The sequence below is a fragment of the Molossus molossus genome, unplaced genomic scaffold (assembly GCF_014108415.1).
Source record: "Molossus molossus isolate mMolMol1 unplaced genomic scaffold, mMolMol1.p scaffold_m16_p_3, whole genome shotgun sequence".
Classification (NCBI taxonomy): Eukaryota; Metazoa; Chordata; class Mammalia; order Chiroptera; family Molossidae; genus Molossus; species Molossus molossus.
Window position 1 is genome coordinate 15,859,491 of NW_023425366.1, and position 13,650 is coordinate 15,873,140.

The window sequence follows — 13,650 nt, forward strand, 5'->3', positions numbered from 1 at the left end:
TTCATCTCCTATGACCCGCTACTCTCCATTGCACATCTAGGGTGAACTCCCCCCGCAAAACCGAAAACACATCATGATGCACTCAGCTTAAACCCTGCATCATCCACACTAGACCCAGAACGAGGCTAGCTCTTGGTGACACATACACAGCCCTTTGTGGTCTGGCCTCACCCACTCTCACAGGTCACCTCTTGGTGCTCCGTCCACTCCCTGTGCCCCTGGAATCTGCTGCGCCTGCCTTAGGGCCGCTGCGTGCTGGCTCCGCCCTGGCAACATCCTGTCCTCCATGCTCCAGGGCTTCCCTTTCTCGACTCTTCAGCTTGAACACTGCCTCTGGAATGAGGTCTCTGCTGACATCCAGCATCAGTGAGCCTCCCACTCATGACACCGTCCAGCCATCTTTCACTCCACCTTGTCTTCTTTCATTGATAGAACCTGTCACCATCTAACATTCTGATTCGTTGATTTGCTTACTTATTGCTTTTGGCTCCTTCCACGGGATGAATGCTGTGGGATCCTTGTCTCTCACTGACCAGTGAGTGGGTTCTCTAGCAACTCGAACAGTGCCTGGCACATAACAATATGCATAAATGTCACAAAGTGAACAGTTATAAGACGCTTATCCACTAATCTCATGGTTCTTCAGAAGTTATTGAGACATTAAGAGGCTCCCTCAGATGGAGTCCTGCATGTTTGCCAACGCTCAGCGTGCGAACACTAATCCGGTGGTAGACACAATTGAGTTCTGAAACAGAGACCGTCTAGACAGCTGGCTCAGGCTTTGGTTCCCTTCACACGGGCTTAAAGGGCAATGAGACTTTGTCAGCCTGGGGAGAAGAAGCCAAACCACACAAAATTGGATACTACAGACCCTTGCTTCAAAGCTGCCAACGCGCTACCTTTCCTGTAAAGTGCCAATTACTGTGTGAGCACACATGCCATCTCTTCACAGAGGCAAATGGGGGTTCGTTTACCAAACGAGGGGGAGGGCACATTCCAGGGAGCTGTCTCAGCAGCATTTAAATGACCACATCTTCTTCTGGAACCAAAAATAAAAATGTACAACAGCATCTTTACCCCAAATGTGAGAAGACACATCACCCAACTAGAATTTCACTGCGGTAAATGCTCTGGCTCTAATTATGATCCTATTCTGAGACTGTTTGCTTAGCCCTTCTTATTTAGAACAGTCAGTAAGCTATGAAGAAATGTGTGATCATAATGGCAGAGTTGCAGCCCCTTAGTCATCAGATCGAAATGCTCACTTTATAGGTGAGGAGATGGGAGCTCGGACAGAACACGGCGGCCCCAAGGCCCCCGAGCTGGGATGGGAGACTAGCGCTGGAATTCAGGGTCCATCTCTCTGGTGCTCTTGGGTGCCTTTATTAATAAATAGTTACAGAGCACCTGTAGGTGCAAGGCACCGAGTTAGGACAGAGAGACACATAAGGTCTTTGCCCTTAAAGTCTATGGGGAACACACGGCCAATGGAATATGTAGGGTTCATGACTGATGAAGAAGGAGGTACTACAGGAGCCCGGAGAGAAAGGAGATGTCCGAAGATGGGGGCAGGTGAGGGGGCTGTTATGGAGCTTCCTTGAGAGGTGTCATGGTGCTTGGTCCCCAGGAAAAATAGGAGCTAAGCTACACTGGGCAGGGGAGAAGACAGGATAGTAAAAGTAGCATCTGCAAAGGCTGAGACGAGAGTGAGAAGGACCTTAGGGAAAAAATAAACAAGAAAGCTATAACTCATTCAGCCCAAACCAGGGAGGCAGAAAGTTAAGGAGGGATCAGATAATGCTGAGCCTCACGTGCTACACAAGTCAAGGTGCTTGGATACCACCCGGGAGGCAAAGTGGACTCATCCAAAGGGTCTGAGCTGTAGTGTGTGGTATCGGTGCATGCGTGAGGTTGCCCTTCAGAAAGGTGTCTGATTGCAGTGGGGACAGCGGATGATGCAATGAGAGTGGGAGCAGTAAGATGGGGAGGAGACCACTGTGACCCCCAGATGGGCTGTGAAAGCAGCCTGGCCCCCACCTAAAGTCGTGGGAGTGGGGGAGAGAGACATGGGGCACACAGGGACATCCTAAAGGGAGCAGACTTGGTGACTGACTGGACGTGGTGTCAGGGAGGGCAGCATTCCAGCTGACTTCAGGATACCAACTGTCCCCAACTTGGGGTAAGGCATTTCCCAGGACATGGGATGGCAGTGCAAAGCCAGAGACAGTGCTGGGCGAGCCAGGATGAGCGGTCACTAGCTGCCTCCCAGGTGTCTGGTTGGGGCAGCTTGTGGGTGGTGAGACCTGGAAAATGCGGAGCAGACGCAGTGGCGTGGGAAAGCGATGCGTTGAGTTTTAGGCGCGAGGTGACCATTCCAAGATGGAGACATCCTGCAGGCAGTTGGCAGAAACTCAGGGCTCAGGAGAGAGGTGAAGGTGCAGACAGGGACTGAGGAGACATCACCATGCAGGAGGACACAAGTTCACTCAGTGCATGGGGTCCTCCTCAAAGAGGAACATCCTTTGCTTATTGCAAACCTCAGGGACCATCCTTTCCTGCAGACTCAGATCTTCCTGAGTCTCTGCTAAAGACCCAGAGAAGAGGGCTGGTGCTGTACAGGGCGGACTACAAGTGCTGGGGTAGACCCCAAAGGTCCCCATCGACACCCGTGCCAGTGGTGAATAAACTCACCTGCCTGGCCAATCTTAGGGATTTTTTTTTGGTTTTGTTATGTGACTACCTTCGGTTGTATTCCTTTTCACCACGCAGCATTACAAAAATACACATATGTCTAAACAGGCTTGCAAAAACTGTCATCTTGGATGACTAATGGTTTCTACTAGACAGGGAGTAACACTGAACACATTTCTCAAGCTGCTATCTATGTCCTAGGAGATTCTTATGTTTTAGAGGATGGGCCCGACTGTTGTAGTTTTAAAAATTAATCTGGTTGCATACCTACCATTATGTGTTGATATTTTATGGAATCATACCAGTTTTTTAAAAAAGATTTTTGTTAGAGGAAATATTTTCCTATAACTCTCGGAGCACAGAATATAAAAACATGTAATAAATAACAGTCTATGAAAAAGAAGCACCTGACAAATAAAAATGGCCTGAATGATCACTATGAGTCCTTTCTGTAATTTATTAAGTCTTTGAAGATATATTAAATCATTAATGAAGCAGAAACGGAACATTTCTTAATCTCCCATCATTCAAATGGGATGAAATTTTCCCCCCAAAAGGCTTAAGAGGTAAATAGCTACTTTTTGTTTTTCTGGAAATTCCATTTTAGTACAGCCTTGGGCTCATCCTAGAGTAAAAATAAAAATCCACTCAGCCCAAGGTCCTAAGTAACTTTCTGTGAAGATCTACTGCAGTGGTTCTCAACCTTCCTAATGCCGCGACACTTTAATACAGTTCCACATGTTGTGGTGACCCCCAACCATAAAATTGTTTTTGTTGCTACTTCATAACTGTAATTTTGCTACTGTTATGTCTTAGGCAACCCCTGTGAAAGGGCTGTTGGATCCCCAAAGGGGTCGCAACCCACAGGGTGAGAACCGCTGATCTACTGGTTCCAGTTGGGGGACCACTTGGCATGGTGGGAAGCTACCTCCTGCCAATTCTATCAATTTTGGATAAAGGCATCTGATGATGATACTTCTGGGGTTGAAAGGGGGCTAAAATATTCGTGTCTAAGAGTGTGTGTGGCCTATTCCAACTCTCTGAGACCAAACGTCAATCATTAGTCTATAGACTACGGACAGTGACAAGGATGTGAATTCCAGATGGAGAGTCTCTCCTTTCTACCGGCATGTGGCTTAAAAAAATGCCCAAAAGGCAATAGATCAAGGTTGGGTTTTATTGTTTGTTTGTGTTTTTTTCACCATTTCATTTGTATTTTCTTGAATATTTGACACTGAGTACAAAAATCATGTACTCTGATAGTGTGGTCTTCAGAGAGCCCAATCCAGAAATTCAATGTTATGTTATTGCCTTTCATTAAGATGAGCAAAGATGATATTTTCTCAAAAGTTTGGTGTGTTTTTTTTTTTTCCATTTTAAAATCATTCTAAATTACTTCCACTTATCCTATAACAAACAAAAGCCTGTTCTTTAAATTGTGAGACTCAAGAGATAAACCACAGAACTTACATGCATGTACGCATAACCAACAGACATAGACAACAAAGCTGGGGATGGGGCAGGGGGGATGGGGAGGAGGTTGTCAATGGAGGAAAAAGAGAAACATCTGTAACAAAAACAAATTAATAGAAATAATTTTGAAAAAATTGTGAGACTCAACCTTAAATCTTTTGTACCTTAAACCTTCCAAATGATTAAGAATGTTAATACTCCCTAACTTTTCTTTTTCCACTTTAAGCTTTGTACGTATTTACAATCTAATCATTGGGGGTGGGGGTGGGGATCCTATCAAGATATAGTATCCATTGATAAGGAATACACTATAGTACAGGTATCACTCGCTTTTCTCAAGTTCTGTTGTTCTGTGGCACTTTTTTTTTAATTTAATTTTTTTTACAGATGTTTCTCCTTTTTTACCCCATTGACACCCTCTTCCCCATCCCCCCCATCCCTAGCTTTGTTGTCCATATCCATTGGTCATGCATACATGCATATAAGTTCTGTGGTTTATCTCTTCCTTCCCCCCACCCCCTCTTCTGAGGGTTGTCAGTCTATACCCTACTTCCATGATTCTGGGTCTACCCTATTCCTCAGACTGTTATGTTCATTATATTCCATAAATAAGTGAGATCATGTGGTATTTGTCTTTTCCTGTTTGCCTTGTTTTGTTTAAGATAATGCTTTCCAGGTCCCTCCATGTCATCTCAAAGGATAAGAGATCTTTCTTTCTTACAGCTGCATAGTACTCCAGTGTGTATATGTACCACTGCTTTTTTATCCATTCATCTTCTGATGGACACTTGGGCTGTTTCCAGATCTTAGCTATTGTAAATAGTGCTGCTATGAACATGGGGGTACATATATTCTTTCTGATTTGTGTTTCAGGCTTCTTAGGGTATATTCCTAGAAGTGGGATCACTGGGTCAAATGGAAGTGCAATTTTTAACTTTTTGAGGTAACACCATATTGTTTTCCACAGTGGCTGCACCATTCTGCATTCCCACCAGCAGTGTACTAGAGTCCCCTTTTCTCCACACCCTCACCAGCACTTGTTTGTGGCACTGCTTTTACAAAAGACCTACGTAGGCCTGTTTTCACTGAAAGAAATCCAAAGAGGACTTTTGCTTTTGCAGAAAAGAGCAGAAAGCAAACCCAGCGTCCAGCATTTGCTTTGCAGGGAGCCCTGGCAGAGGCAGGGTGCACCCCGAGTGGGACTGCCTTTACTACACGTCAGTGTTATTTTAGATTGTGTGTGCTCTTTGGTATGATTTGGTAGGTTATTTTTGGGGTCTGAAAATGCTAAAAAAATTTCCATATAAATTAATAAGAATTGTTTCTTTGCTTTAGGCCATTTCGGCTTATAAAAGGTTTATGGGAACATTCTACTTTTGGATGGGGGAGGGGCTGTATTTTTATTGGCCTTACTTTGAGGGCAGAGATATTATAATCTTTTATTTTTTGCCCTTTACTGGGGAAGCATAGCTCCATAGAAACATCACTGATAGAGACATTGATTTTTCTTCTAATCTATTTATACATTCCATCTACAAAGACGCCTCCTCTGTGTGAGGTTTTACGACAATCACCTACCTCCTCAAATGAAGGAGCATGGTCCTTTAAGAGAGGGTTATTTTGCCCTGGTCGGCTTGGCTCAGTGGTTAGAGCATCGGCCCACGGACCAACGAGACCCAGGTTTGACTCTGGCCAAGGGCACGTACCTCGGTTGCGGTTCGTCCTCTGGTCGGGGTTGCACAGGAGGCAGCCAGTCAATGCATCTCTCTCTCTCCCTCCCTCCCTCCTAATCTGTCTAAAGATAAATGGAAAAATGTCCTCAGGTGAGGATAAAAAAAAAAAAAAAAAGAGGGTTATTTTGATTTTTCTCAACCCATTATACAGATTGGCTACAATGGCAGAAATAAGATAACACAGCCTTTAGAAATTACATTCACTCACCAGGCTCTACTTGATAACAGAGCCGGACTGGGTGCTTCCCTCTGGGCCATTTCCCACCATTCCAAACCTCTCTCTCATCCCTGGGGGTGTCTCCCGAGTCAGAGAAGACACCAAGCAGGAGCCCTTAGGAAGTTACTGCTTCATTGGAGTCTACAGGAGCACCTGCCAAGAGGATTCTCGGAAAGAACATAATTAGCCTAAAGAAATGTAACTTAACAAGAGAGTGTTGGTTACAGTGGCGAAGACACTTTGAGGCTAGAAGCCGTGCCTTTCAGAATGTACCCCATCTGCTTTGCCTTTAGGGGGTGAGACCAGCCCTCACAATCACAGCCGGACATCCCAGCATCAGAGATTTCTGTGCAGTTTTTAAACTTCGCTGGAATTCAGCAGCATTATAACGTGATCCCGTGAAAATGTCACTGGTTTTGAAATGTTAAAAATAAAAGCTGATGCGTCCCTGCATCTTGGACATCCTTCCTGTGTAATGCCGAGGCTTGGACACTTATGCTATCGACTGCCACCAGGAATTCTTGGCCTCGCAGTGACAATTCTCCTGGTGACAGTGGCCATAAATAACGACGCAGTTCAAGGACTTCATCTGGGCCTCAGATGACTCACACTACACCACAGAAGGCTTGAATTTTCCACTTACCATCCCTCGACTTGCTCTTTATTTAAGTAGGATAAAATGACTTGGAGTCTTTGGTTGTTATTACTGTGTCCTCCGATCATTTATCTTAATACACTTGTTGGCTTCTAGATGCAAGGTCATCTTAGACATACTTTCTAAATGTTAAAGCAACTTCAAAAAATATTACTTTTAAAATTCAGGTTCTAGAATCAAACCAAACCTTACCCGTGCCAGGCAGTCACTTGACTGGAAGTCCGTCTTCCCAGGTTTTGAGAAGTGGCATTTGTCATTGCTTGGGGCCAGAGCGGTGTCTGTCTTTGGAACGCTATGCTCTGTCCCTGTGTCCACTTCTGACCTGTCTAGATGGGATCCGGCCACCTCCTTGAGAGAATCGGGGCCATTTTCTAGCTCAAAGGCATGGCCATTTCCAAGTTCAGGGTCTGGGCCACTGTCCAGCTCAGAGGTGGGGCCGGTACTGCTCTTGGATTCTTCGGTGGCCTTGTGGGTAGAAGGCCTGGAAATGACTCCAAACTTCCTTGTCCTTTTCCCCTTCTTCACAGTTCGGTCACCCAGCTCCAAGGTGGGTGTCTCTCCTGGTTCTGAGCTGTTGCTACTGTTGCCATTGTAAGGAGACTGGACTTTGTGCTTGAAGCGCCGCAGCATGATCAGGTAGATGAAGCCGCCATTCCAGCACTGCTCAGCCAGGTAACTGCAACGACAGGAAGGGGAGGTCAGAGCCCGCCAACGCCCCCTGGCGCCCCGCAGCGGGCTGGCGCCTCCAGCGTCCACACAGGGCCCGTGCGCTTAAAACCCGGCCGACAGGTCGAGGTACTGAGCTCCCTGAAGAGACTTAACACTCGTTTCATTCTTTTAATCTATAGAACGGTGGATGCTAAAAATGACTCCAAAACACAGCAGAAAAACCAAATGAAGTAGAACTTCCTAATGAAAGTACCCCAGGAGCGGGAATCAGAGAAGGATTTTCCTATTAACACAGCCAACCCTAACATACCATTACAAAAAATCCTCCACTCAGCGATTTCTTGCATCCGATTCCTCCAGCCTCCCATTCACACAGTTCTGATGCCGGAACAAGCCCTCGGGGCAAACAGAGTCTGACATAGATTGGGGGAAATGTCAACTGCTCTTAGGATCAAAAAACCAACCACCACAACAAAGGAGCCTCTGCCACAGCAGTTCAAGTGAAGAAACACGGGGGGTGGATGGCGCTGGCTGGTCTCAGGACGTAACTGGTCATGAGCGTGGAATGAGCACTGGCCTGTTTGTTGGTGACGGTTCCAGTCTGCGCTGCTCACAGCACACGCGGAGTGTCCCTTCCAGTCTGGGCATCACGTTAAGAGGAACCCTGACTCGCCCTGGCCGGTTTGGCTGAGCGGTGAGCGTGCTGCTGGCCTGCGGACCAGCGTCTTGGGCTCGATTCCGGTCAAGGGCATGCACCTTGGTTGTAGTTCAGTCCCCGGCCCTGGTCGGGGTCGTGAGAGAGGCAACCAATCAATGTGTCTCACATCAATGTTTCTCTCTCTCTCTTTCCCTCCCACTCTATCTGAAGATAAATGGAAAAGTATCCTTGGGTGAGGATTAAAAAGAAAGCAACGTTGACAAAGTGGAACACACACACATACTACGGTGACCAGGACAGAAAGGCTGTGCGAGCTGTGTGAACCGGGAGTACTGGGGGGAAAGGACCCCTAGTTTGAAGAAAACAAGGGCCAGGCTCAGTTGCTTTTCCATGTATTTCAGGGTTGCCAAACACTGCGAAGCAGGAAATGATAGAAATGAGATAACGCATGTGAAGCAGACTCACAACCCTACTGCAGATCCCAAAGAATAACAAGAAAATAGAGCATCCGATGAGATGGGTCATTAGTGGTGATCACACCAGATCATTAAAGCTTTAGCAAAGAAAACACATGCTCCAAGTCAGGAAACCAGGCTGGGCTGGACCCTCCACCCGTGCCACCCAAGATAAGGAAGCACGAACCCCAGATGAACCCGGGGCCTTGCCTCCCCCCTGGAGCCCTGCCACCTCCTACACATCACCGGTTCCCAAGCAAACAATGTCAGCCGCCGCCTCCGTAACAAGTCAGACCTGCTGCTGGTCTTCCTGCGCCCACCAAGAGGAGGGCTTCGTCTTCCGTAGGTGAAAACCAGCACTGTTCTAAGTATACCACGCTAGCTCCGCTCCCTCCAGGCCTCAAAACCAGAGCTGAGGGCTGAGGCGGTCAGTCTATGGGAAGGGGGCCAGGTCGTAAGGAGAGGCGACCAGCTGTGTCTAAAATGTACTAAGTTCAGGGCAAAGACACATCCCCATGGCGAATGCAACGACAGTGACTGTCTGCACAAAGAAGAGAATGGTTCTGAGTTTGCCATGGAGCAAAGTGAGTAGCACAGAGCAGTCATTAAACATCAGCCACAGCCAATAAAACTCCCTTTTGACCCTGGGCTGTAAACCATGGAAATGAACTCACACAAAACCCAGGTCAATGAAAGATACCGTACAAGACTCAGGTTGTCCTGTGAAGTAAAGGGGGATGAAGAGGAATGAAGACCATTCCGCTGGAGTATAGAAATAAAAATTAAGCTTGGCTTTCGGCATAATTTTTCTACAACGTTAAGATCAGTGGTTCTCAACCTCCCTAATACCAGGACCCTTTAATATAATTCCTCATGTGTGGTGATCCCCAACCATAAAATTATTTTTGTTGCTACTTCATAACTGTAATTTTGCTACTGTTATGTCTTAGGCGACCCCTGTGAAAGGGTCGTTCAACCCCCAAAGGGGTTGTGACCCACAGGTTGAGAAGCGCTGGTTTAGATAATATTTCCTTGAATTGCTGTGGTTTCTTTTTGTCATACTAGAAAAATTCTTGTAAAGGTGTAAAATCCTAACAGTGGTTACCCAGGATGTAAGGGTTTCAAACCGCTACTATGAATACAATGCATGTACGCCGAGGTCATGGAAGACAGTGTGCAGTAGTGAACACAGGGCCAGGCTGAGAGTCAGCACCCCAAGTCCCGCCTTTGGCTCAGCCGTGTAAAACAATGGTATTTACCCAAGTGTCCGTCAGTGAATGAACACACACACAAAATGTAGTACATCCGTATTATTTGGTGATAAAAAGGAAGAAGTATATGCTACTGCTTAGGTAAAGCTTGGAAACATGCTACGTGAAAGACGCCAGACCAACGACACGATCCCGCTACTAGTCCACGTCCAGGACAGGCAAGTCCACAGAGAAGGGAAGCAGACCAGGGCTGCCAGAAACTAGGGGGAGGGGAAACTGGGACGGACTGCTCACAGGCACAGGGTTTTCTGGGGGTGGTGGAAACGTTCTGGACTTAGATAGTGGTGATGACTACACGACTTAGTGACTATTCATTCCCACTTCAAAATGGTGAGTTTTATGTTACGTAAATTGTCTCAATTAAAAAAATAATAGCAAATCAAATAGTACTGGCCAAGTTTTGATTGCATTTTTTTGAGCAGGTAATCCCTAAGAACCATGTACAGAAGAAGAAACTGAGGCTCAGAAACACTGACTCACTTGCCCATGCTCACATAACTGCCAAGTGGGAGACGGAGGTGTGTGTGATTCCCAAGCCTGTGCTTGTTTACGGTGCGTTCTACTTCAATTACTATCTTCCCAGCACCTGCCCGTAGTTTCCTCAGCCGTAAAATGAGGTTTAAAATGGGTCATCTAGTTTCCATATTAAAAAAAAATGTTTTTATTGCTTTTCAGAGAGAGAGAAAGAGAGAAACATCGATCGACTACCTCCTGCATGCCAGGGAATTGAACCAGTGACCTCTCAGTCCGTGGTGTGATGCTCAACCAACTGAGCCACAACAGCCAGGGCACCTTCAGATTCTAATAATTGTGGATGCTGCCGACCCAGGAAGGGTTCTAGGGGTTAGAGGAGCCAGCCATCCCAACAACGCTGTCCAGTGCCAAGGATAAAACATCACCCTGTGAAATAGAAACATTCCCTTTAGGTCCAAGTTGTCTTAGGTCTGTGGACATTTCCCCACAACCTGAAAAAGATTTCACCTGCAGGGGCAATTCCTTTACGATTGTTGTTGGGACTCGACCTTTTGCACTAAAACTCTGAACAACTAGATGGGGTGTATGCAGGGATCTTCTTTTCAGTATCCAAAGGCTGGCCCATTGATTCAGAATAGAGGCTCCTGAACATCCTTCCCATCTCTACTCTCACGGAAGTGCCAAGAATCGCGGAAGGTTCCGCGACTCTTTTGTTCCTTCTGCAGAGTCCACTCAGCAAAATTACAAAGAAGAGGAGTTTATCTTCAGTCCGGCACCATCTCCCTGTCCTCTCCTGACTTCCTAGCGATAAATAAGACCCTGACACCAGCAGGGAACTCTATGACAGGCTATTTTATTCCTTCCTGGACACAGAATTGTCTAAGGTCACCCCAAAGACAAAGAGTAGTGAATGAATTATGGACCTCTAGCAAGTTGGTGAGAAAGAGACTTTTAGGCAGAGGGTAATTTTCTTACAAGTCTTTGAATCACCTTAAAAGTAATGCCCCCACAGTCCCCACATCCCATCTGTATTGAATGCATATCCCAACGTTTCCAGCTCCTTCCTGGCTAATTCATTCTTTCAAATCCCCTTTTCTGTTCAGGAGGATTCTGATCCGCCGTTAGAATCTGTAAACTTCAAAGTCAACCTTTGAGAAAGAAGAAATGGAGCACAACCACATGACTTAGACAAATAAAAGGTCTCCTTGTTCATGATCAATGGGTAAAACTAGAAGCTCTTCTACTATATGGTTATTCTTTGGTTTCTTCCAAAAATTTGAACCTGTCCTCTGGCATATAAAATTATTAACTCAATTAAAATGTATCTGATGCCCTGGCCGGTTTGGCTCAGCGGTTAGAGCGTCGGCCTGCGGTCCAGAGAGACCTGGGTTCGGTTCCCACTAAGGGCAGGTACCTCGGTTGCAGTTTGTCCCCGGCCCTGGTTGGTCGTGCGGGTGGCAGCCACACGATGTGTCCCTTTCACGTCAATGTTTCTCTCTCTCTCTCCCTCTCTCTCCCTCCCACTCTATCTGAACAAAAAATGGAAAAATGTCCTCGGGTGAGAATAAAAAAAAAAATGTATTTAATTTTGACCATTCCAGGATGGCCTTAAGATACAGGAGGAAAGACTAGCATATCCAGAAATGAGGTTCTGAATTCTAGCTTAGAACCCTCCCTCTGACGTGTGTGTGGGTCTGCATTTCACTTGGCCTTTGCAGGCATCTTTTTAGAACAGATCCCTTCTTCCTTCTTTTCCCTCGGAAACTGCTCTATGCAAAGAAAGTTTTGAGTACCTCCTCTGTTTTTCCATGCTCTGTCATAATTCGGGAGTCTGGGCTCTCTGGGGGTTGGCGGGTGAGGCTGGGTGCTTAGATGCTGAAGTCTCAAAGTTGAAGAACAAGAAAATGGGGAGGTAGGAGATAGAGAGGGGCAAAGACAGGGAGGTATTGGAAGGCCAAAGACACACATTATTTATCCATGCCCTGATTCCATCAAAAGAGGGCTGAGGGAGCTATATAAGTTTGATATCCCAGACTGTTTTTCCCAAGCCCTTGGAAGAAGCAATCTCCAGGTGCCTTTGAAAGTCATCTTGGGCATTCGGCCATCCATTACTGATGCCTGGCACACAGTGTGAACCCACAAAGAGGTGCTGCCAAGCTGAACCATGAGTGTATATCTGTGTGTAATTGAGAGTGGCCTGGGCCACCACTGGGCACTGGCCTGTGCTATAATGCCATGAAAACACAGCATTCAATGAGAACACATAAAAGACTTCTGGAACTCAGACTTTTTACCAAAGCAGACATTCATCTGAGTCTGTCAGGTTCCCAGCAGACAACAGGACAATAAACACCGGCTGCAAGAAGATGTTTATAGACAACTATTATGACAGAGCCTGAAATTTATGGATTGGGACCAGCGGCTAACAGCGCCCGATCTAACACACAGGACAAGTGGAGATCAATTTTTCTTGCCTAAGAAGTAATGGGAGGCTGAAAAGCTGTGGTCCTTTGAAATCCTGCTAAACCTAATTAATCCAGAGGGCTGTCTGAGGTTGTGTGTGAATCTGTTGGTTCCCAGAGAACAATGGTCTGAGAGGAAGCGTTAAATACATACAGATGCATTTCCCAGTGACGTCTTGGCTGGGAAACAGAGGAAGGCAAGTATGGACAGCCCTGTAAGGATGGGAAGAGGATAATCATTATTTCCTGGAGTCATTTAGTAACCAGGTTCCCCAAGGGCAGCTGGGGTTGCCTCCCAGCTACATTGAATTGGGGGGCACACTTCTCCTACATTCCACAACCCTCCCCAGGAGGAGCCAAACTTTCTTTGGCAGACTTGGGCTGAAAGTGGTGCTGATAGGAGTGAATGATATCCTTGGTGCTCTCCTAAGGTCTTCTCTGGAAATCAATCAATCTACTCCTTTGCTGGTACAGTGAGGGAGAAAGCAGCCCTCATCAGATGCTGGAAGACGGGGCTCAGGCACTAACGAGGCTTTGAGACTAGATCAGAGTCGAGGCTCGGAGCGGAAGGAAACTGCGCGCTGTCCCAGCTGCTGCGTGCGGAGCGGTACCGATGCGGCCGCTTGTTACCTCCTCTGTGCGGCACGGACGGCTGGGGTTCAGCAACCCCTTCCTCTCCCTCATCTGGAGTCCAGGGTAGGGAATATAAATCAATAAATACGTTTTCTTTATTATAAAATGTGTGTTTATTATTTTTCATCATAAAATTGGAATGGGGAACACACGCCCAGACTGTAGAAGCAAGGTAAATATTTATTTGAGGGTTCCTCCTCCCAGCCCGACCTATAATACAATATTAGCCATTCAAACCCAGCCCAAATGACCAGCTACC

The 13,650-nt window shown here is 46.4% G+C and overlaps 1 protein-coding gene across 1 annotated transcript in view; it reads right to left on the reverse strand.

Annotated features, from left to right (window-relative positions):
• PDZD2 (PDZ domain containing 2) overlaps window positions 1-13,650 on the reverse strand; it is a 218,118-nt gene that overhangs the window by 80,005 nt on the left and 124,463 nt on the right. The window contains exon 2 of the mRNA XM_036278868.1: window positions 6,962-7,445. Within this exon, the coding sequence (XP_036134761.1) occupies window positions 6,962-7,445 (484 nt within the window). The remainder of the gene's footprint in view (window positions 1-6,961; window positions 7,446-13,650) is intronic.